Source organism: Acipenser ruthenus, chromosome 22 (assembly GCF_902713425.1).
Source record: "Acipenser ruthenus chromosome 22, fAciRut3.2 maternal haplotype, whole genome shotgun sequence".
NCBI lineage: Eukaryota > Metazoa > Chordata > Actinopteri > Acipenseriformes > Acipenseridae > Acipenser > Acipenser ruthenus.
Window position 1 is genome coordinate 26,656,580 of NC_081210.1, and position 24,566 is coordinate 26,681,145.

The 24,566-nt window shown below is 36.5% G+C and overlaps 1 protein-coding gene across 7 annotated transcripts; it reads right to left on the minus strand.

Annotated features, from left to right (window-relative positions):
- Nucleotides 1–23,799, minus strand: LOC117431288 (AF4/FMR2 family member 4-like). 7 transcript variants are annotated; one of them, XM_058996300.1, is made up of 22 exons: nucleotides 23,361–23,799; nucleotides 14,794–14,920; nucleotides 11,175–11,906; nucleotides 10,815–10,874; nucleotides 10,563–10,649; nucleotides 10,170–10,206; nucleotides 8,360–8,408; nucleotides 7,886–7,906; nucleotides 7,562–7,616; nucleotides 7,428–7,465; nucleotides 7,168–7,333; nucleotides 5,838–6,737; nucleotides 5,509–5,594; nucleotides 4,869–5,115; nucleotides 4,488–4,585; nucleotides 3,683–3,746; nucleotides 3,306–3,442; nucleotides 2,798–2,869; nucleotides 2,487–2,580; nucleotides 2,254–2,294; nucleotides 1,894–2,111; nucleotides 1–1,769 (listed from the first exon to the last, which is right to left on the minus strand). In XM_058996300.1, the coding sequence occupies exons 2-22, from the start codon at nucleotides 14,914–14,916 to the stop codon at nucleotides 1,642–1,644; spliced, it is 3,453 nt and encodes a 1,150-aa protein (XP_058852283.1). In that variant the 5' UTR covers nucleotides 14,917–14,920; nucleotides 23,361–23,799; the 3' UTR covers nucleotides 1–1,641. The 7 variants fall into 7 exon arrangements, with proteins under 7 accessions (XP_058852283.1, XP_058852281.1, XP_058852280.1 ...); XM_058996298.1 differs by lacking the exon at nucleotides 23,361–23,799 and adding an exon at nucleotides 19,373–19,500 and having other exon boundaries at nucleotides 7,180–7,333; XM_058996297.1 differs by lacking the exon at nucleotides 23,361–23,799 and adding an exon at nucleotides 19,373–19,500.
- Between the last annotated feature and the right edge of the window lie 767 nt (nucleotides 23,800–24,566).

Genomic DNA, 24,566 nt, shown 5'->3' on the forward strand with positions numbered 1-24,566 from the left:
TTCTGTTATGCCAGGATTTAATGGTCAGTAAAATAGAAGACATTTATCAATAGTAGTTATTTTTGGGCAAGCCAAACCTTTTGATATTCCGGAGACATTATTTTGTCTTTTTAAAAGGAAGCAATACAAATGTCTCATGCCAGGACTATTCAAGCAAAAACACAGAAATATGAAAAGGATCCTCCAGGAAAAACAAAAGCAAATTTAAAAAAAAACTTGATTGAAAAATGATTTAATTATTTACTTAGATGCCTTGCAAAAAATGTATGTGGTGTTACAAAACTATATATTTTTTGTTATTTGTTTTAATGCTTGTGAAAAGGGGAGGTACTGTGGCATGGCTACTGATTGGCACAGTGCATATTGAGCTTCCACCAATCCACCTCAATCCTGACCTTAAAAGGTTCAAATGTAGAGCATTGGCTCATTGTACCAACAAGCAACCGGTTTACAGCCTTTCAACAGCACAGGTTGAGGAAGTGAAACACATTGAATAATAAAGCCTAACCATGCATTTTTAGTTTTAATAAACAAAACAAAATCTCCTTTCCGGACTCAAATGTTAATATTCAAACAATTTTATGGATGTGTGTATTATGCATGTTATACACACGCTGTATAAATGCCAGATCAAAACAAAGCAAGACACTTTTACCTTACTGTATATTAAATACAAGGCACACAATTTAATATAAAAGCAAGGACAAACCTTTATTTAAAAGCACCTTTGGTTAAAAAAAAGAGGTACTTGTTAAAATAAAATGAAAAGCAGCTCTTTAAACATTTTTTAATGCATATGAATTAAGTGTAATTTGAAAAAAAAGGACTCATTTTGTTAAATCTACACTTTGCTCCATTCCTATAAGTTCAATAGGAGTAGGGAAATACATTTTGCCTTAAAAAAAAAAAACAATATAAATAAAGTACCCTGCATGGCCAAATAGTGTGAAGAATTATGAATTATTCTTTTTAAATTATAGTGCCTTTTTATTTTTGCACATACATGACTCATACCATTTCAAAACTTCAAACAGCACTTGCCAGTATTTTACTCTTAAATAAGATCTTCATTTCATCAGAGCCTGTATGTGCCCCTTTATGAAATAAATGTGTTTTTTTTTTTTTTTTACACTTACTTACCCAAGGTTAAAAACATATTAAATAAAACAAAACACTTGTTCACACCTAGACCACAAGCATTTTAGGTTTTGTGACTTGACATTACTATCTTAAGTCCAACAAGATACATGGAAAATGACTACTTAAAATTAGAGACCACAAAACAACAAAATAAATAATTGGGTCTATACAATAAAATCTCACAGGGTAAATAAAATCTATATATATCTCATGTTAAACAAAGTAATGAGCTACCTAAAAGACCTCCTGCCCTTTAATACAAATGGCTTTTAAAAGAAGCACAGAAAATGCATCTGTTTACACAAAATTTCAGTGGAAGAAATGGCTTCAGGCCTCAATACAAATGTCTTTTCCAAACCACAGATTTTGTAAAGTTAGATTACCCCATTTCAATTCTTGGGGATTTTTTTGGCAATATCTGATATAAAAATGAACACAGTGTTGAAGAGAAATCTGAGGCAGTTAAGATTATATTTAAAATATGAGTCTTGTTTCCAGCCTCTACGGTAACAACTTTGCGTCAAGTCGAAGCCAATGTAATCCCTGTCGCGTGTAGCGCACCAACTCCGTCATAGTGCTGGTATTGAAGATCAAAGGGGGCATAACTTTATCCAGCTCTGTGAAAAAATCTGGGAGAGGAGAAGAATTGTGTTAACAAAAATTATGAGTGGATTACCTAAAAAAAAAAAAAAAAAAGTCAATTAGATTTTATGTTTGAAGGATTGCAGGTATAATCATCTTCTAAAAGCATACCTTTTTGTTCTTTAGATAGTTGTTCAGCTTGGTCCCATACTTCTGTGGCATAAAGGAAGTTGGATGTAACCTGGACATAACTGGCTGCCATTTGGTGGATTCTCTGTGGGATAGTGACTAAAGAACTGCCTCCTGAAGAGTTTGAACTCCCTGAAGAGTAGCTACCAGAACTGCCTGGGGATAGCTTGGGCGATACTGGGGAAGGCATTCCTGCTTTGCTGTGAAACATAAGAAAAGATCTGATATACACTTGAGATCTAAGGAAATATAATAATAATAATAATAATAATAATAATAATAATAATAATAATAATAATAATAATAATAATAATAATAATAATGTTATTTAAGTATTCTTACCTCATTCCAGGTGAAGGAGCTTGAGAATTACTGTAGGAATTCTAGTAAAACAAAAACAGAAAAAGAGTTAACATTTAAAGCAATAAGCTTGTTGAAATTACTACTGTTACCAAAGCAGTGAACGCTATACTAAAAGCACAAAAATGTGAAATTAGAAATTGCAGTAAACAGAGGAAATGCAGATGACAAGACATGCCCAACTAAAACTTGCAGCTTCAACATTACAAACTTACCTTCAAGTGTTCAGTTAGCGTTTTGGAATATTTCAGTGCGCTTTCTTTCCTCAGTTTAAACAGCCTCAGATAGAGAAGCGATTGGCATCTGAGACTAGAGAAACAGCAAATAAGCACAGAATATTCATCAATAAGCTGGCAGCAGTAATTTAACAGTGTTGTCATATGTAAATGAGCAAATACTTTGAATACTTTACTGAAGCCAATAACTTGACCTTTTTAATGTTTATTCCTTCACTAAAACTAAATTACTAGTTGTCCTAAACATTGGGGAGAAAAAAAAACTGAAGCAAAATCACACACACACATACCATAGTATCGCGAGCCTCTTGTCAGCCGATGTAGCATCAGGAGCCATGTAGCTCTTTAACTTCATAGTGTATCTAAAATGCAGATCAAAGACATTAAGAGCACTCTATTGAGTTATCATTTATTGTATGGCTAGTAATGATGCTAAGTTGGCAGGCATCCCTCAGATTGTGAATAGTTTTTTGCTGACATGCTGGATGAATTTATTGATCTTTAAATGAAAAAGCACATTCAAGAGAGATAAAATGTTAACAGAAGAGCTTCGGTACTTTAAAAAATAAAACAAGTAAGTCAGCATCATGCATGTCTCACCATTGCTGTACATACAAAACGATCATGACCTCCATCCACATGTGATACTGCAAGTTTGTCAGGTCACCTCCATATACCACCATAATATGACACTTTCAATAACTTGTGGAAAAGAATGCCCTTACTTAGTAAGTTACATCACAATTGGATAAGAGGTTCTAGATGCAAAACAAAACAAAATAAAATAAAAGTACTTACTTGATCAGTTCCACAGTTTCTGCATACATAGGAAATGGAGACTTTGCTTCCTGAGCACTTTTCTCCAAAGCGTTTCCACATTCAATGAAAGATACAACAGCATCCAGGTAATACACAGCCTTTTCAAACCTGTCCATCTTTGGAGAAATTGAAATCATTGTTAAACACCAGAATGCATATGTATGTGTATTTATATGCATGCGCGCGCGCGCACACACACACACACCTGAAATTATAAAGCACAATACTAATAATAGATCCATTGGTAGGTTATCACAAAGAACATAAAAAGACTAAAACAGGACTGTAGCAAAATTAGCAGTACATACACCAAAAAAAACAAGAACAGCAGCACAACATTGTACAGCATGCCTTACCAGTGCATCTGCATTGTGCTTCAGCTTCTTGGCATCTTGCAAATAATGATCTGCAGAATGTATTCTGTAAAAGATTTTCATATTTAGTGAAAGGCAACAAGGCAGTTGTTGAAATTCACAATACTGTCTTCAAATTAAAAGATCTTCTAGGATTTTGTCCATTGTCTCTTTGTAATTGCTCTTATTTGAAATCATTCTCATCCATTTATCATACTTACATGTTTTCACTGGACTTCTCATATAAGCAATTATTTACTATAAGTTTTAACTGCTCTCAATTGACTGTATGCTTTATTTTGCTCTTGCTTGAATTTGATCTTACGGTACTTTCATAACTACTCTTATCTGTATTATGATTCTGTAATGTGATATTTTATAATGTGATAACTTGTACTGCGATATGTTGTAACAATTTTAAGGTCGTTCTGGATAAGGGTGTCTAAGAAGAAATAAATAATAAGCCAGAATAAATAATAATAGATTTTCGATTGTATGCATCTAATGTAGGAAAAACAAAGGTTGCATTTGTGATGTTTTTACAAGCTGTAACATCAGTTAGTTTACATGCACAAGGAATCTGAAAACAAAACAGCCTTTGCATTCCAAACTTATAAACCTAACTATTCTTAAAAAACAAAGTCAGATTTGTTGCTTGTAAATGAGGCTCAGAACTTCTCAGCTATCTACAGACTTCTATTAAATCAACCCAGTAATACATAAAAGTCTAGATTTTGTACCAGGAAAATATGATCTGTTTATGAGCAGGAAAATATTCAATGTGATGTTCACATCTTATTATCCTTACCTGTCTTCAAATGTGAGTTTTGATTTTCTAGACTTAGAGTTTTCTAATGACGACGCAGGATGATGAGGGTTGTTTTCAGAGCTTTTCTGAGCTTTGTCCTATAAAAGAAATTCATTTTGTGAACTTCAAGAGATAAAATAAATGAACCAAAACTAATGTACAGAGACTGGACAAGCAACTGGCATCCCAAGATGTGAATTGCTTCAGTCTGTCGTGACTGAAACAAGACAACAGATCTGACATGCACGTTGAAATGCTGTGTGGTCTTACTTTTTATTTAGTTAAATCTACTTTTAACAACTACTAATTCAATGTTCAGTACACAATTCAATCTTTGAATGCGTAGTAGTTAAGCAGGTCAGACTACAATTTTCGTAGTACCTTGCTCTCCTTGGCACTCCCTGCCTGTTTCTCTTCTGTCTTCCTGTGCTTGGAGGATGAGGAGCTGCTCTTGCTGCTGCTCCGGCCACTCTCCTTGTTACTGCTGGTGCTGCTGGAGATGGAGGTGGACGACTGGCTGACTGTCCTCTTGCGACTCTGGTGGTCTGCTTTGGGGGTTTTCAGTGGCATAGTCACAGATGGAGAGGGAGCATGTTCTTTCTCCTTTTCAGAAACCCTTTTGGATGACCTGGGTAAGCAGGATCGATTTGTTGAAAAAGTTTCAAAACAAAAAGAATGAGGCCATATAAAATAGCTGACTTATTTTAGATAATTGTTATTATTTTATGTTTAAGATAATCCTAAATCTCCCCTACCCAAAGAAAGGAATTATAACAGACATTTTTGTGAACAAAAACAAATATATACAGAATAGTATCTGTGATAGAAATAAAAGGGGCATGTGATAGAAATACAGAGAAATTGTAGGTTTTCTCAATCATTACTCTCAGCCATTTCCGGTCAAAGGCAGCAAATTGTTTTTTATTGGGAACACTCAGATGTGTTACTTTTAGCATTGTTGTTTTAAAAATAAATAAATAAATAAATACATACATACATACATACATACATACATACTTACTCTTTAGTGCTAGATTTGTGGTTTGAAGTGTTCTTGTCTTCCAGTTTAGGCTTCTTGCTTTCACTTTTGATGCCGTCATCCTCGGTCTACATGAAATACAATACAAATATTTATTAAAACTAGCATTTTTTTTATTTTTTTTTATTTGCATGCAGTCTGGCATATATTTCACTCAATGATAAAATGTATTAAAAAGGTAAAAGTACATGTCACTGACAAAAGTCATTAAACCATCAGCAAAATGTATGATCAAAATATGAAGATGTAATTACAGGGACTGCATATTGTTACAAAAAATTAATAAATAAAAGAAGACCTACTACACTTACCTTGTGTTTTCTTTTACCTTTACTCTTCTCATTGGGTTGCTTCTGAAATTCTTTAATTTCCCTCTCTACCATGCTATCAATTTCTACCTTGGGCTGCTGAATTTCATTGTAAGGTCTCCCAGGGATTCTGGTCAGCAGAGTTAAGTCTATTTTAACAATCAGAGACTGTATAACAGGGTACCGGTCATCTGGGTCGCTCAGGGGCGAAAGTAGCTCCTTCTCTTCCATAGGAGAGAAGATTCTTTGTCTAAAAAAGCTGTCTTCCTCCTCAATGCAAGGTTTACTAGCAGGAGTCCTGACGCTCTCAGAGTACTTAGGAGTCTGTGAGGAGGAAGGAATGCTCTCGTTTTCCTCTGAATCAGAGGATGAAGAGTCCGTTTCTATAAATTCCCTGGATTTCTGCGAAGGCTTGTTAGGAGTCTTGCTTTTCCGCTTTTCCATTGCGGGCCGGGGCGATGATGATTTGGGCTCTTTCTTAATGTTGGGCTTTCGTGAACCTTTTGTTGGAGCTTTGGGCCGGTTTATTTCAGGAGGGGTTTCGCTTTCGACTTTCAGTCCTCCCTTGGGCTCCTCAACCACAGGCGTCTTCTCAGATTTTTTAGGCTGTTTTTTACCCACAGTCCGTCGCGGGGTGTTGCTGCTCTCGCTCTGAGCTGGGGATTTCTGCCGGCTGCGGCCACTTTCCGACCCTTTCTGGGAAGTCCGTGAGTCTCTGCCGGGAGCAGAAGAGCTAGACTCTTTGGATCCACCCTGGCCTGCATACCCCCTGCCTGAGCTCTGCTCCCGGTTCTCGTTCTTGTAATTCACTGGGACGTTACTATCCACAGAAGAGGCTGGTGAGACCTTATTTTGTTTCAGCCAGTTGTCAAGTTGCCACTTGTTTGTAGGTGGTGGTTCAGGCTAAGATGAAGAAAAAAAAAAAAAGTTACAACAGTTTTAGAAAGGTAAACTCAAAACCAATCCAATATACTAATGTACTGTATGCAGGTCCCTAGCAGTATTAGCTATATCAGTTTCATTACCCGGACAATATTATTTATCCCCCTCCCCTCAGCATGGTAAGGATTTGCAGTGTTCATATATCTGTACTAAGTGACAAAGAGCAGAAAAATTACCTATATGCAGAAGTACATTATAAAAAAATATCCAACATGACAATCCTATTGCAAGTAAACTTCAAGTTTTACAGCGTTTTCCCAATGCAACACATTACAACACTCAATAGTATTTGGTTAATGCAATTACTTTCTTTGTGGGTATTTGAAAAAAACTACCTTCTAATGTTATATTAATACACATAATATAGTTTAAAGGTTTAAACTCTCTTAACTTTAAACCCCACCTCAGGGGATGGGATCCTTGTTGGCTCATTGGCTTCACTGTCACTGGAGCTGCTCTCACTTTCAGAATCGGACCCAGAGCTGCTCTCTGAGCCACTGTGGCTGCTCGAATCATGCTCTGCTCCTTCACTGTTGTGTTGAGAAGGCTCTGAAGTACTAAGGAACAAAATTAAAAGTAGTTCAACTGGTTATTGTTGCAAACAATTCACATTGAACTGGTCTGAGCTTGATTCGAGATACGCCCGCCTACCTTGCTGAAGGATTTCTAGGTGCAGTCTTTGCAGACTCCTATAGGGACAAGAAGGGTGTGGATTACTGACAAATCAATACAGCTACATATTTAAAAATGGATACCAATTCATTATAAAAATCAGTATGTCTTACCTGTTCCCCATCACTATCTTCACTGCTGCTGAGTTTAAGGTCATCTTCCAGCATACTTTAAATAAATTAGAAGACATTATTGTTTGTACATTTTATTCCCCCCCACACACACACACGTGTACTTAAAAGTAGCATATTTAATCCGTCACAAAAATGCATACTTAACAGAAATAGTTACCAGACAGTTTACTCTTCCCTATACACTGTTATATAAATGTATTCATGTATGTTCAATTTGGTCCTACAAAAACAACTCCAACTCATGCTAAATACCAAATACAGTTTGATTTAAGTAAAATAAAAAAATGATTTTGCACAACTTACTTTGCTTGATCACCATCAGGCCTAAATAGAGCGGGGGGAAAAAAAAAAGTTACGTTTTGCAAATTTAGTGCTAATGGTCTAGTTTAAATTTTCTGAGAACCAGGGATCAGATTGTCAAACATCACATTCTGCTGAAGAATAAGTTATTACTGGGTGTTTCGCTGGGTGTTGCTTTGGTATCAGTTTGACTAAAAATGTTCAGTTAAATTGATAAGCACTGTGAATCAAACAATACTTATGAATATCAAATAAGTATCTGGAAGAAAATGACAGTAAACTTCTTATTTATGTCTACCAGACAAAGACGTTTCTGTTGTTTACTATGGAGTAGCATATCTTGTCCAAAATCCACATCTCAGGTCACCTGACCCTGTGGCAGCCAAGTGCTTATGTATAGGTCAATTCTATAACTCTACAGTAAATAATCTCCTTAATTAGTTAAGTATTTTGTAATATTCATAGAAAAACACTTACACTTTTGACTGATGGCCACTTGAAGTAATTTTGGATGTGACATATCTCTCTGTAGATACAATTATAAATGTATTAATATATTATATACCATTTTATATATACACATATATATATATATACACACACACATATATATATATATATATATATATAGTACTGTGCAAAAGTTTTAGGCAGGTGTGAAAAAATGCTGTAAAGTAAGAATGCTTTCAAAAATAGACATGTTAATAGATTATATTTATCAATTAACTAAATGCAAAGTGAGTGAACAGAAGAAAAATCTAAATCAAATCCATATTTGGTGTGACCACCCTTTGCCTTCAAAACAGCATCAATTCTTCTAGGTACACTTGCACAAAGTCAGGGATTTTGTAGGCATATAGTCAGGTGTATGATTAAACAATTATACCAAACAGGTGCTAATGATCATCAATTCAATATGTAGGTTGAAACACAATCATTAACTGAAACAGAAACAGCTGTGTAAGAGGAATAAAACTGGGTGAGGAACAGCCAAACTCAGCTAACAAGGTGAGGTTGCTGAAGACAGTTTACTGTCAGAAGTCATACACCATGGCAAGACTGAGCACAGCAACAAGACACAAGGTAGTTATACTGCATCAGCAAGGTCTCTCCCAAGCAGAAATTTCAAGGCAGACAGGGGTTTCCAGATGTGCTGTCCAAGCTCTTTTGAAGAAGCACAAAGAAACGGGCAACGTTGAGGACCGTAGACGCAGTGGTCGGCCAAGGAAACTTACTGCAGCAGATGAAAGACCCATCATGCTTACTTCCCTTCGCAATCGGAAGATGTCCAGCAGTGCCATCAGCTCAGAATTGGCAGAAAACAGTGGGACCCTGGTACAGCCATCTACTGTCCGGAGAAGTCTGGTCAGAAGTGGCCTTCATGGAAGACTTGCGACCAAAAAGCCATACCTCCGACGTGGAAACAAGGCCAAGTGACTCAACTATGCACGAAAACACAGGAACTGGGGTGCAGAAAAATGGCAGCAGGTGCTCTGGACTGATGAGTCAAAATTTGAAATATTTGGCTGTAGCAGAAGGCAGTTTGTTCGCCGGGCTGGAGAGCGGTACACGAATGAGTGTCTGCAGGCAACAGTGAAGCATGGTGGAGGTTCCTTGCAAGTTTGGGGCTGCATTTCTGCAAATGGAGTTGGGGATTTGGTCAGAATTAATGGTCTCCTCAATGCTGAGAAGTACAGGCAGATACTTATCCATCATGCAATACCATCAGGGAGGCATCTGATTGGCCCCAAATTTATTCTGCAGCATGACAACGACCCCAAACATACAGTGAAAGTCATCAAGAACTATCTTCAGCGTAAAGAAGAACAAGGAGTCCTGGAAGTGATGGTATGGCCCCCACAGAGCCCTGATCTCAACATCATAGAGTCTGTCTGGGATTACATGAAGAGAGAGAAGCAACTGAGGCTGCCTAAATCCACAGAAGAACTGTGGTTAGTTCTCCAAGATGTTTGGGCCAACCTACCTGCCGAGTTCCTTCAAAAACTGTGTGCAAGTGTACCTAGAAGAATTGATGCTGTTTTGAAGGCAAAGGGTGGTCACACCAAATATTGATTTGATGTAGATTTTTCTTCTGTTCACTCACTTTGCATTTTGTTAATTGATAAATATAAACTATTAAGCATTCTTACTTTACAGCATTTATTCACACCTGCCTAAAACTTTTGCACAGTACTATATATATATATATATATATATATATATATATATATATATATATATATATATATAAAATAATGAAGCTCCAGTATCTTGGGTTAATACTTACTCTGACCACCACTGCCAAAACTAGCTTGCTGATTATCCTGGAAGAAAAAAAATAAATGTGATTAAAAAGGGATAGTTTGAGAGAATGTTTTAAACCAGATACTGAACACTCTTAAGTTCAGAGTTTGGCTCAAAACATGTTTGTGTACATAATGAATCCAATGTAATACCAAGCCTGTATGGCAGAATTATGACTTTCTGTTTACAAGTCATACAAAGAAGGTTGCAGTTTACAAGCTCTACAGAAGTTGCAAGAATGCTAAAACAAAATGGTATTCTTGCAAGCAACCTATCTGCACTAGACAGACCGCCTGGGTAATGTGTAATTGATTAGGTAGTTACATTTTAAAATGTACTGTATTACTCAAATGTATGAATGTAGTGAATGTTTCACCTTGGTTGGGAATGGAAACTTTGAAGGCTCCGTTTTACATGGCGTATGAATTGCTGTCAAAGGAGGCGGCCATGACTGAGTCATTTCCTAAAGAAAGAAGGAGAAAGATAGTAAAATAGAATCCATTTTCTGACACTCTGTATCAAAGACTGAATTACAGGTTTTAAATGTCAGTTTAGTTTTTTGTGATTCTGAGTTCAAATGTAAGCCTCACATTCCTTTATGTTGTCATATCCCTCGAAGAATTCCTACCTTTAAAATTTCATCCACGCAACTGGCATCACCAGACATTGATGCCTGCAAGACAGAATACTATTTATCCCCAAAAAAAGGAAAAAACATTGAGAAAATATAAAAATCAATACATTTAGATCTATGTAATAACGTTCTGAGTAGAATACTCAAAAGAAAGCTTATTTGACAGTGCACAGTATGTGTTGTCTTTGATAGATGTGATTGTTTAAAATAGTGTTGCTGCTTTCTTCTTGCCTTACTAACCCACTGGAGTAACAGTAACACTACACAGCACAAAGCTGGCTGTTTAGAGGAAGGCCTGTCAGTCACTTGTCTGCTGCTGAACAAAAGAAAGTGGTCAAAGTCATCCTAGTTTACCTCCAATGGTTGGGAAGGGATCTTGAGTTTAGCAAGAGATGCTTTGCTACTGGACTTCATCTCTCCCATACTGCTCCTGTGTGACTGGCTGCTGTAATTTTCAGATGACGTCTTGGGTTCAAGCGACTCCTGGCCATCCATTGGGCGGACATAGGCAGTAGGCTTTTGCAGCATGGAGCTGGGCTTGGACATCAACGATGGAGGAAAAGCCTGGCTCGAGTGCTGCCCGCTGGATGAAAATGTGTGAACACGAGAAGGAGAGTCGTGGTCACGCGGGGACTTGGACCTATGGCGCTCTTTACCCTGGTGGTCACTCCCGTGTGACCTGGAATGGCTAGAACTTAAAGATCCCTTGGCTGGGCTGGATGTACGAGATTTAGAGTGCTCTGAGCCATGTTTGCTTTTCTTTTGGCTACTACCACTATAGTCCCGTTCGTGTCTTTGGCTACTGCTGCTGGTAGTCCGCTGGCCACTACTGTGGCTACTCTGTAAATTGGATCGTTTCTGTGACTGGGAAGATGAGGTGCTTGGTGCAGGTCCTACTGGAGTCCATTTGCTGCTCTGACTCGAGCGTTGTTCCCCAAAAGATTTCTCCTCTGGGTTAGAGGGTACAGCAGATTTGGGGATTCCAACAAGCTTTTGAAGAGATTTGTCTCCGATCAGGTCCTTCATTTCGTCGTAATTACCGAGCATACTCTGGATGCGGCTGGATAGTTTATCTTCTTTGCTAGACTAAAAGAAACAACAGTTATTATTATTATTATTTTTTAAATGCTGAAAGACAGGTCAGTTGTCTGTAATTCCATCAGAGTAACTTGAATCAGCCACAAAAAGTAATGAACCTAAAGATAAAATTGGCTAATCTAAGACAAAAGAAAAACCTATATCTTTACTGGGCTTTTTCATCTAAAGCTTTTCAGGTGATTAACCCTTTGATTGGGGTACTAAAAAGGTCCTGCGTTGATCCTAAAACAAAGATTAAAAAAAAACGTAAATAGCAAAACTTCATACAAACCATCATCAGCTTTTTTGGGAATCAAAGTGTTAAATTATTAACTTAAGAGTAGTGATCATAATATAAGCACATAAGAAAAAGGTATAGTAGTTAGGGGAACAAGAAAAACAGAATATGGAGACACCCAATTGAATATTTGATTGAATCTAGCTGATCTTCAGCATCTTCGTAGTTATAGTTTATTTTCCTTCCTACCAAAAGAAATAAAGTTAAATACTAATTGTTTGCAAAATATCCATGACATACAGTGAAAGAACAGACCAATACTCTAGAGGTGCAAACAATACACACACAAATAACTGGGGTACCAATGCTACTGATAATAGCCTACCTACAATGCAGTGAACTGTACATCACTACTTCTCCCATCAGACCTACATACGTACTGTTTCTGCATTTCTCCCATCAGTACAGCCAAAAAGGTTTTAACATAAACCACACAGTATTTAAAGCTGCTTTACATTACAAAGAGAAATGCATCACATTAAAGTAATACATGATTTTCTGTCTAGGAAAAGACCAGTTGCATTTTGTTTCTCACATTTTAAAAGGCAATGGTAACAAATAGGTTTGGACTTGATTAGTAATTCTAAATTAAATATGGTTATACCTTTCAGAGGGTAGTTACAATACGTCTTTGAAAACAAAACAAAAAAACATACCTACTTTGGATAACAGAGCTACAGTATACTAATCACAATTCATCGTAAAGTGACATCTTGAGGGTAACAAAAAAAAAAAAAACACTAGATAAGGCAGCAGACTTCTTATGTTTAAACCAAGCTACAAAGAATATACTTCTATATGGAAAACACTAAAATTAAACCAAAGCAAGAAGCCATAGCCTTCAACTAACTACACCAAGACTTTTTGCTTATCCAAGTCTGCAGTTTACTGATAAGAATTATTACAATGATGGTCTAGTAACATTTTCAGTTAACTTTATCATTTGTTATTAGTTCCTCAGACTTGATTAAAGCCAGAACTTTGAAAAAAGCAAAATAAAAGACCGTGTGACTGAAAAATCCAATCCCCTTTATTGAAAAAACAATGAGGACATACTGTAGGGTGAACCACAACGAGGACATACCGTAGGGTGAATAGTAAAGTATGTTTTGCAGGACACTACGTTTTTTAAATACACTAGTTCTCAATTTTGCCAAAGTAACATAACTTAGGGCTTCTGTTTTTCAGTTTTTGTTTCATTTTTCGGTGCTTATATTTAGCTATTTGAATTTTATTTAAATAGGGGTCTTTCAATTTATATATAGGCCTACTGTGTGAAATTGTTTTCGGTTACTTTCCGAAATGCTTGGGCGCTTTTTTCTACCTCGACAGTACCTGCACACTTAAGTCGTACCTTCTTTCCTTTGCTGTCTTCCACAACAAAATCCTTATGGTCACAGACACATTCTTCTGGGTTTTTTTGTGTGCCTAGGCATTGTTTTACATTGCCACAATTTAAATTGTCTAACTAATATAGCTTTAAATCCCATGAACAAGCCATCTAATTGTAATCTTGTTTTAAATCTCGCAAGCGGAGTCTCCAATAGAAATGTAGGAATTTGTTGCCACTCAGTAGTTGGGGTGGTTTACAGTATTCAGAATGAATCAATGCGAGACAAGTCAAGAAGGAAGGACATTGCCCAACTGCACTGGGAAAGGTAGTTTGTTATTTGTTTTTTTGTAGTAGGTTTTAGTTTTTTTTTTTAATGGGAAAGATGTCAACGTGAATTGAGTAGCCATTTCCGGTGTTTATTGGCTATACACCGATTTCATTGCTTTTGTATCTGGGGTGTTTTATTGGTTAAAACCAAAAATCAGAAGCCCTACATATAACCTCTTGCAAATTATTTTGAAATGATATGTTCCCACACCCCCTTCCCAACAAAAAGTATATTTTACATACCATTGAGATAATACTGCAATTGTAACATACAGAATTTGCTATAAATATTCTGACAGTTCTTGGGAATATCAAAGAGCTCACAATTTCCCAGTGAATCCACTAGTGAATGGGGGGAGGGGGGGTGGCTCACCTTCTCCCTGGTGCCCAGTGCCTACCTGCCAATGCCCATTCTTGATCACCATGTGGTTGGCAGTGCAGGGCCCAATGTTTTTGTTTTTTCTTTGCTATCCCTGAACGCACCACTCACCTCATCTTAGGCTCAGTTGGCAGCAGACTTTACATTGGGCCTGAAGGTCTCAGATTCAAATCCCTTTACTGCAGAACCAGTCTTGTCTGCTTCATGGAAGATCCAATGGCCTAGTCAAATAAGAGCAGGGGTACTGACCCCAATGCCCTGGACAAATTAAACATTAACTTTCCCAGCTGCACCGTGGAGTCAGGGCTTCACACAATGGGGACAGGCGCTCAAAGGGCAAAGGCTCTAGAGACAGACATACATGCTAAAAGGACTATCCTGTTTGGATAGAATACTAAAGATCAAGGATTATCTACAATATGTTTATTCTAGTGTTAACCAATCCATACTGTAATACTGTGGTTTTGAATCTCCCAAATGAGTATATAAATAATGCTGGATTAATTTATATAACAAAATAAAAAACGAAAACTGAAAAAAAAAAAAAAAAAAAACTTACAACTTTATAAGGTTCAGCAAAGAGAGGGGAGTTAGCTGGATTGGCCTCTCCGCCCTGTTGGGTTTCTTGATTTCGCCTTTCCCTTTCTTTCAAACGAAGCACATTCCGGTCTTCACGGTTCATGTTGCTAACAACAAAGACACAGTCACTAAGCGTGGAGAAAAACTTTCAGCACTTTTTCTAGAATTATTAAAAACATGGATGTCTATCTGTAACAAAGAAAACAAAACCGCTGCCAAACACTAGAGTCTGTACTTTGAAAACACTGACCAAAAAAAAATTAGGGAAGAAAATATTACATAAATAAATAAAAACAAAAACACTAAGAACAATGTACAAGACAAATGGTAAATACCATCGTCACTATTGCACCAAGAAACTAAACAAATACACAAAATAAGCTTTTTCTCCCTGGCTTTGCCTCTCTTCCCCCAACCCCTACCCTGTTAGCAGGGCACAATGCTTGATCGTGTGATTGCTACAGGACCATGCAAAACACAGCAAAACTAGCAATGGTAAATCTAACAATATACTGTAGTTTGATACGGTGCAACAAACCTACAAGCTGTCATGAAGGCAGCAGGAACGCATGCTATACAGTGCCTACTTTAGTAGACGCAATGAAGATATAGTGGGGAAGATTCAGTACTAAGCATTTGTACAGTTCGTGGTAAAAATGCCAAGTAAATCTGGACCATAAACTGCAATGGGGGTAGCTACAGTATACTGTTGTACAAACTACATGGGTTACCCTCTGAAGCTGTACTTGAGCCCTTCTAAATGCATTGCATTTGCTACACTTTCTTATAATTATAACCTCCTGTAGCTATTATATGCCAATTCAGCTACTGTAACTGCATCTGAAAAATACGACCAAAAAAAAAAAAAAAAAGTCAGCTTAAGAAAAATGTTTAAGATCCAAAAGGTTCCTGCCACACAACACAGGGCACTGTAGTCAGGTAACTTCAGTTACTGAGGAGGGGTGACTGTAAGACCCCTTAACACAGGGGTTTACGTTAGGGTAACCTGAATTGGTCCCTTAACATAATTCCTGGTTTTTGACCAATGTTTATAATCACTGTATCCAGATGGCTAAAATACTACTAGGGAGAAAGAAAAAAATTCTGACAATATACCTGAACATGCAGTTTTCAATACTTTATTCAAATCTACTGTGTACTTAAATCCTTCACTTACAGTAGCTAACTAGTAGTAAATCAGGAACTAACAGCATTTCTGTTGCCCAACAATCAAAACACTCACGGTAGAGCAAGAATGAATACAGCAAGGCCCAGGTACAGAATAGGCCCTACTACTGTACATACTGGCAGAATATGGGAAATCATTTGTCAACAGAAGTCTACACAACTTTAAGTCCCCCAGCTCTAAGTGGTACTGTAAACTATTTATCCAAGTCATACTGCAAAGGTATCCCTTCCAGAACTAGTACACACTCAATAGTGCTCAATTTAGAAATACTAAAAGAAATGCTTCCACTGGCCTTTTTCAGTGTCTTCAAAATAGTTTTTCACTTCCAAGAAAGGTGTAATTGTAAAGCAGCACTAGCCATTGAATGATACTAGGTAACTCACTGGTGAGCCACCATGAATCATTTTTGTAATTCGTATCACCAATTTCAAATCTACAATGGAAAGATAGTGTCAGGGGTTGCCCCAGTCTAGTCTTACTGTAATTCCCCCAAAAATTCCAATAGTTTTTATTTATTTTTTTATTTATTTAAATAGCAGTTATAAACTTAGTATATACTAATCTTTCACCTGGCAGTATTTTTCCCAAATAAACCATATAACAGTAGAACCTCCCATGGGGGGACACCCTTTTTGCATCTATTCCAGTAGATCAAATGAAGCAAAAGCCATATATATTTTTTTCTTTAATTTATTTATTTATTTGTTTTAATTATGTTGTATCTTAGTCAATAATGTTCAAAGTTGGCATCTACGGATTGACTTAATCTTGTGTAAAACATGCAGTAGTGGTTTTAATCAGGATTAGAAACACAAAACTACCCTGCACTCAGCCCTAAATTACAGAAAGAAAATTACTCTGCCTGGTATTGGGAGGGAAAAGCAATTAGTACAGTAAAAAAAGAATAATGACTATGATGAACTTCTGCAGTAGACTGTAAAGAGCTTGCCAGAAATTAAATCAGTCCCAGCCATGCTCTACAGGTACAGTAATCTACATTCAACAGGCAGAGAGTGCTCACAGCACATCTTTTGCAAGGTATGCTGCGTTAAACATTCAAAAAGGCTGCTTTATATTATTGCAAACACAGTATACAGTACAGTAGACTACTTGCATCTGTATTTAAATGATGAGCTTTGCTAATAGACTGTGATCTATAGAAAATGTGGTTTGTCGAGTTTCCAAAGCTAACAAGTTAATTCCTCTAAACACAAAACAGAATGTTAAATCTGACATGAACATACAAGACAACGTTTCATTGTAAATCTAGTGACGAACTAAAATGTAAGTTATCATTAAAACCGACAAAGGCATCTGCCGAAACGTATGCCCACTTGTGCCACAAAAAGGGCTATTAATTTGCTAACGCAGCTAGCCCAGAATGAAACTATGATAGTTATTTAAAAAGGAAACTATTTTGTGCAGTCAAATGTAAGTTTCATTACTTTTATCGGTATGTTTCTTGAACAACCACATCCTTTAAATTACAGTTTATACAATCTTCAAATTAAGAAACACATCACTGAATCATGTATTTACTAGAATTGCTTATTAAAGCAACTTCTTGTATGTATTATTATTATTTATTTCTTAGCAGACGCCCTTATCCAGGGCAACTTACAATTGTTACAAGATATCACATTATTTTTTTACGTACAATTACCCATTTATACAGTTGGGTTTTTACTGGAGCAATCTAGGTAAAGTACTTTGCCCAAGGGTACAACAGCAGGGTCCCCGACCGGGGACTGAACCCACGACCCTCTGGTCAAGAGTCCAGAGCCCTAACCACTATTCCCTACTTTGTCACGGTACTATTAGACCGTAGACCTGGTGAATTTTGTAGAACATGTGTTCAAGCTATGAAGACTAACTTGGAAACCTCTTGACTGGTTTCATTTTCCCAATATGTGGGCATTTCTTCTGAGATTCTATTTAACAAGATAAGGATGTTGGTCATTCTGGTACATTACGGACACATGTACTGTGTAACTGCATTTATATTCTTGGAGGAGGCTATGTATGAACACGCCTTGTTAAACTCCATGGCAAACTAAAAGGGCACATACTGTACCAAATCCTTTTAAGATCCTCATCAAAGCCATGTTAATCTGTATACAAGGCAAAAGGATTGAGATAATCCTGCTTTAAAGACATGGGCAAATCACATACAAGTATTGACTCTATACAACCTCCGAATACAATCCAGCAGTCATCTTTTGAAACAGGGTCTGTTCAAGTAATTTAATCAAGTAAGCTCAAAGCTCTACATTCTACACTCTACAAGGAAACAGATTGCTTTACTGTGTAAAGGATGTAGGCCTAGTCACTACACTACACACCGTTTGTGTCGCAAAGATATTCATTTACAAATAACAAGGTAGAATTGGCAAAGAAACAATTGGGAGGAGTCATTATGTGCATACATTAAAAGGGGCGTTATTTAAAGTACAATCAGGCGATACACAGCAGTAAACCTGTGTAGCAACGAGTCAGTGGACTGTTTCTAAACTAAGATTTTTTTTACTGTTATTGTAATGCCAGCAATAAGCTAAAAAGGTCTTATCAAAACAACTTTATTGTAGACTGAGCTACAGTGTAAGTGTCTTCAGGTGCTTAACTTACTATTACAGCAATGTCTGATTCAAAATCTTGGATTTAATAAAAAAAAAAGAATAAAGAATTGTGGTAATATTTATTAATGTACTTATTTTAACTATCAATATTATGTTCAAATGCCAAGTTTAATGATCAATAAATTGATAAAAAAAAAGTGGGGAAAAGGAAAACACGGAATTGGTCATTTTTGAAAAATGGAATTTGCTATTCCCCAGAATACGCCTTTAACCTGAATCCCACAGTAGAAAACAAAGAAGCAGCCTGAGCACGCAACATTATTTTGTGTTTATAAGTGGCAGCCAAAGCCAAACATTTGCAGAGATCTTTCAGATAAAATAAATATGGCCTCTCTGTTGAGAAGTCTGCACCAGTTTTATGCCTTTCATAAATGAGGCTCAAGTGTGGTAGGTGCAAGCAGTAGACTACAATAGTAGTACAATAAGAGTTTATTTTTTCTGTAATAAAACAGAATGAAAAGCCATTACTGGCTTGCATCCACAGTGTTTAAACTTCAACATTTAAAAGAAATATGAACAGCTGGTTCTCTCAGCCTTAAGGCTACAAAACACCTACAAAAAAACAGGGGTGGGTTAATTCATTAGATCATTTATGTCCAAAGCATAAAGCACGCTTTAAAAGTAAAGAAGTTCCACCCTCTATTAATTTAAAAAAAAAATCCAAAATGCAAACAAAATAAGCAAACAACAATTACTCCTCAGTTTCAAACATCTCAAACAGCTTGCTTGCTTACCCAGCCTGTGAGGCCATAACTCAAAACAGTGTTTCATTGGAGAGATTCAAGAACACCACGGTGCTTGGTTTCAGCAGCGTCAGTTCACAGATTTCTACACTGGCTTCTAACACCTGAAAAGCGCACTTCTACTGAATTTACATTAGCACCATTTTATTACTAACCTGCAAACATATTTGCTTTGAGATAATTCTAAACTAAGGCTAGGGAGGTTTCAGCTTGTTCATGGGACAATCCAATTTAAAATTACTGACAGGGGTGGAAGGACAAGATGCCCAAGTAAAAGTAAACTACATTCAAACTTAAATGTGCATGTGTTTTGGGGTCCCCTTTCCAAATAGATTGCTGAATAAATCTTCTTAGGTACTTACTGTAAACAAAATAATACTTTTTATAAAAGCTAAGTGGGTCAACACCTTTTTGATTTCTTGTTCAACAGCACCCAACAGTGTTAGCAATCTTTTTTTTTTTCTTATACCATCTACAATTCTACGTTACTTAAGGCAAAGCATTTCAAGATTAGTGCTACCTGGTGTCAGCTGTGAAACATTCATTTTATAACTTGCTGGATACGGAAATGTTCTCCTTTTGGTTTGATGAAATGTATCTGGATTCAGAACATAGGCCACTAACAGTGAAGGCAATTACCACCCCTCTAAAAAAAATGGAACTGTCTGCTCTAGTCCGTAAAAGGAGATGTTATTTTATCCCACTGAGCCTATCCTCCCTATGATGTCAGGGCTTTAGAGACATTCAAACCAATCAGAGCAAGTTCAATTTATTCCCCCAGACTACTGTATAAAAGCAAACTAGCAAAGGATACTTAAAGCCACAGTGCTGGTTATCAAAAGATTTTGTATTTATTTTTTGCTGGCAAGTGCAATTTACAGATGTTATTAGTCTAGAAGAAACAGCACCGTGCAGACACTTGTACAAAAGTACTGAACAGTACAGTATTTCGATGAAGGTCTTTATAAACATTCTTTTACATTGATATTTAAAGACTTTAAATTGGGGCTTCTATACCTCAAACAAATAAATCCAACTGCTGTAGAAAAACAAAAACCTTACTTAGGTGCAAGCGCCTTTTGGCTTGGTTGTGTACTGAATCCCAAACTGAGCAGTCTGTCAGGCGTGAAAAGACTAAAGTTCTCCTTGAGACACCACAAGGGGTTCAATTGTTAATTGAAAGAAGTAATTAAAAACAAAGCACATATCACAAGATCATTTGTCACAACCTGAGACAGTGGCAGAAAGGGAGCTTGCCTCACAGCCTCCCTAACCCAACATTCTCTCAGCAGGGGTCACTGCTGTAGAATGCTTCCTCTATTCCATATAAATAAAAGGGGTATAAGAAATTATCAAAATCAAACATACCACATCTTTCAGAGATGGACACAGAATCTTCTACAAAGCACTTCTCACTGATGCTGATGATCACACACTACCCAAGGTATAACCAGCAGAAACCTCAAGATGCCTCTGGACTGTTTCCCATTGAACGTTGAATAGCGTAACTCTTTAACTTTATATTGACTGCATTAGATTTTTTTTTACTTCTCCAGCGGTGTCCTAACAAGATGTGCTCTACAAAAATCTACTCAATTTCCTGAAACACACAAAACATTTCCTTGACTTCCTTCCGCCACTACATTTTAAGCAAAACTTGCATCATATACCTTGTGATTGACCAAAAAAAAAAAACAGACAACACAGTTATACATCATGCATGATGATAGGTGACGTAACTATATGAAACTGATGCAAAGGTCCTGCTCATCCACTGTGGGAAAGCCGGCTACAGTTTACAGTCAACTCAGAGCTGGATAAATACATTTAAAAAACAATAAACAAATGCTTTTCCTCCAACACAGAGCATTAAAATGTCTATAGTCAGTCAGATTATTCCAAAACGGGGAAACGCAAATCCCCAGGGTGGTGTTATCCTGATGTCGCTTTTTATCTGACCTAAAAACATTCTTTCACTGTAACCCCCTGAAATGTACAGTAACTTCACAACTTCATTCTATTACTGAAGACGTTCATTTCAAATCCAATGGAAAATAGGTGCAATGTGTTTTAATGCAGGGCTTTACAAGCACCACACTATTACTATACAAAGTCAATACAAAAAATGTAATTAAAAAAAAAAAAACATTTCCCCCTCAGCCCAGTGATGAACACCACAGCGGGGTAAAATATTTTAAATAAGTCTGCACCTCCTGTCTGTCGAGTCTCTTAAGCCTGGATGATCATGAATCATGTTAAACTCTCCCTAACACTACAAATATTGACAATCTATATATTTAAGCAAGGTTAAAGTTAGGGCGACAGACAAGACAGTCAATTATTTCATGCCTAAATAAATGTCTGTTCACTATTACAGATTTTAAAACCAGTTTTCAAGAAAGCACTGAGCCATGCACCAATGTGTTGTGTAATTATGCAGTAAGACTAATTCTCTGCTAACCACTCCCTCCCCCACTGTCTAACATTTAAAATGGCCTCCTCTCCTATTGCTACAGGTCAGCTACACTGTTTAATGTTCCAGTGTTTAACTGGGCAATGTCAAAGAAGTTTAAAATAGGTACACAACAGAGATTACATTTTACTAAATTATTTTCATCACATTACATAGAATCGTCATTGTTTCATCTTGTTTCATTGATTTCAGCTGTACTGTAATGGACTTCTTGTAACACACCCACCAAGTATAATTCCCAAATGCAAATGTCCCTTAAATGTAAAATTAAAACTTAAGCACTCAGCAACATACTGTAACCAAAAAAAGTGTAAGGCAGCGAGTAGGAAGTATATATTTTCCAAAGCCACACTTAGAAATACAAATGCAATACCGTACAACCCCAGCATATATTTATCAATAAAAACAACTCATATTTCGGCAACATTTAATAGATTAAATAGTTTTGTTTTGATTTCTAAAGGCTACTACCGTGTGGAATCCTGGATCACTGTAACAATCGGATAGATATTGGTATTAACTCGATTAATGCAATGCTCAACTACAAGCATTGCAAGAGGTGGAAACTATTTGGAAATAGTACATCATGAAAGTGTGGAAAATGCAAAACCCAATGGATCTAACTTCAACTCCAAAACACAAATTAGTTTCTAGAAAGCCTATTGTATTATTTTAATTAATTTCGAGTATTTAGTAAATAGATAATGAAATAATCATTTGTACTGACGCTAGCCACTAAATACACACACACAGCACGCTCATCTCCGCTCTCAAGCCGTAGCGTTAACTGGAACAAAGCATTGACGTCACTATTAATATTTGCAAATTCAACACAAATTCGACTTTGCTAGTAAATTACATACTGCTTAATCTATCCCAGGATTTCAAAATGATTAAGGGAAAACGTGAATACTAAAATTCGTGTTTTTTCGTTAACAATCAATGCGCGCTTAGACATCTTGACCTAAAATTATAATATATAAAAAAGAAAATGGGGGGTATACATTTTGTCCATACTGAATCGACCCGGTTCTACTGATCAGAACTATATACGAGACTCTCATGTATTTCTTTCACTTTAACCTGCAGTACAACAAGCATTAAAATAGGAAAATAAACACACACACAAAACGGTTTGTCAGATGTCAATGTTACTACAAATTTTTATTTTTATTTACGCAATACCGGACTGATTTTATTATGTGAACAGCAAAACATACACGTTGGTTTACTAAACTGTGCCTTAAAAAACTAAACAAAAAAAAAACACACACTACCATACTTTGTGTTATTTGTCGAGCTTGTATTTGATAGATACACCAAAGATTTATTTTACGAAATCAAATATTTTGTCATTTATTTGTGTACATTTATATATATACTTATCATGTGTGTAAATCATCACAAGCGATGTACGACTTTGTCATCTTTTCTAAACTATGTATTTAATAAGTACTCCATGATTACATTTTTTGAAAAAGAAAAAAAAAAAGTTAATCCGCTTACCTCTACTATCTTCTAGGCCCAAACCATCTCTAATGGAAAGCCTTTTGTCTTTTTCACTTTCCAGTTTAAAAACAAAAGAGCTCCCAATTTACAATACTGGTTTGTTTTTCTTCTCACTTTAAAAAGTCTACATATTTAGCGAAAAAAAAGGCTCGTCTTTCATTTTTTCAGTCCTTTTTTTTTTTTTTTTTTTTTTTTTACAATAAAATACGTAGCAAAACACTTCACCGAACAAGGAAGCAGCTGCTATCATTCTAGGTAGAGCCAGATTCAGGTTCCAGTGTACGTCACGTGACCAAAGCGCTCACTGCAGCCTCTGGGATTGAGCCAGGCAGACCCAGGTCATGTGACCAGTCTGTACTGCCTAGAAACCCTTGGTTGCAAGGGTTTCTCGCTTGGCTGGTGGACAGTGTCGGAGTGAGTGTTTTTCTGACCACTCTCAGGGAAAGACACCGTAGATCTTAGAAAAATTGGCACAATCTTATTCTTATTGTCTATTTATTTAACGAGCATGCCCATTAAGCCTCGCTTACAAATCAGCTGTAGTACTGTACCCGGTATGTTTTGCAGTGAAAGTACATGTTTGTCATAATGTCTTTCAAAATTGCGCATTTGAAACCTTAATATAAATAGATGTGCATCACGGAGAACATTAAAAGGAACTATTTTGTTAGCCCCAACTAATTATCTTCACTTTGAAGGTGTTGTCCCATATTCACCAAGCTAGTAACCCACTATTCACCACACATCCTGTTAATGTGTTATTAACATGAATACCTGTCGTGTAATCTGAAGGTTCACAAAGACAATAAATGTGGGCGGATTGATAGTTGGTGCATACAACTATGGCTAAAAGTTTCACATCACCCTACAGAATGAACTATTTTTGCTTCATAAAGTCAAATGAAACCTGCTGAATAATGTTCCGTTAACATATTGAGTTACATACCGCTTTGTAGTTTTCTCATATACTTAGGGGAAAACTAACAGTCTGAAAAAAGTGACATTTAAAAATCTAACATTAAACACCGTACTACTGTTAAGGCTTTAGGTAGACTTTCGCAATATCATTTTGTAGTTTCTTTGATTAAATTATGTTACATAAACTATCTAAATTAGGTTCATAGAGTTTTTTTTTTTTTAAATTATGTCTCAATCCTAAAATTCTTTTGGTCTTAGCTGTAGTTGGATGCACAAAATCATTTT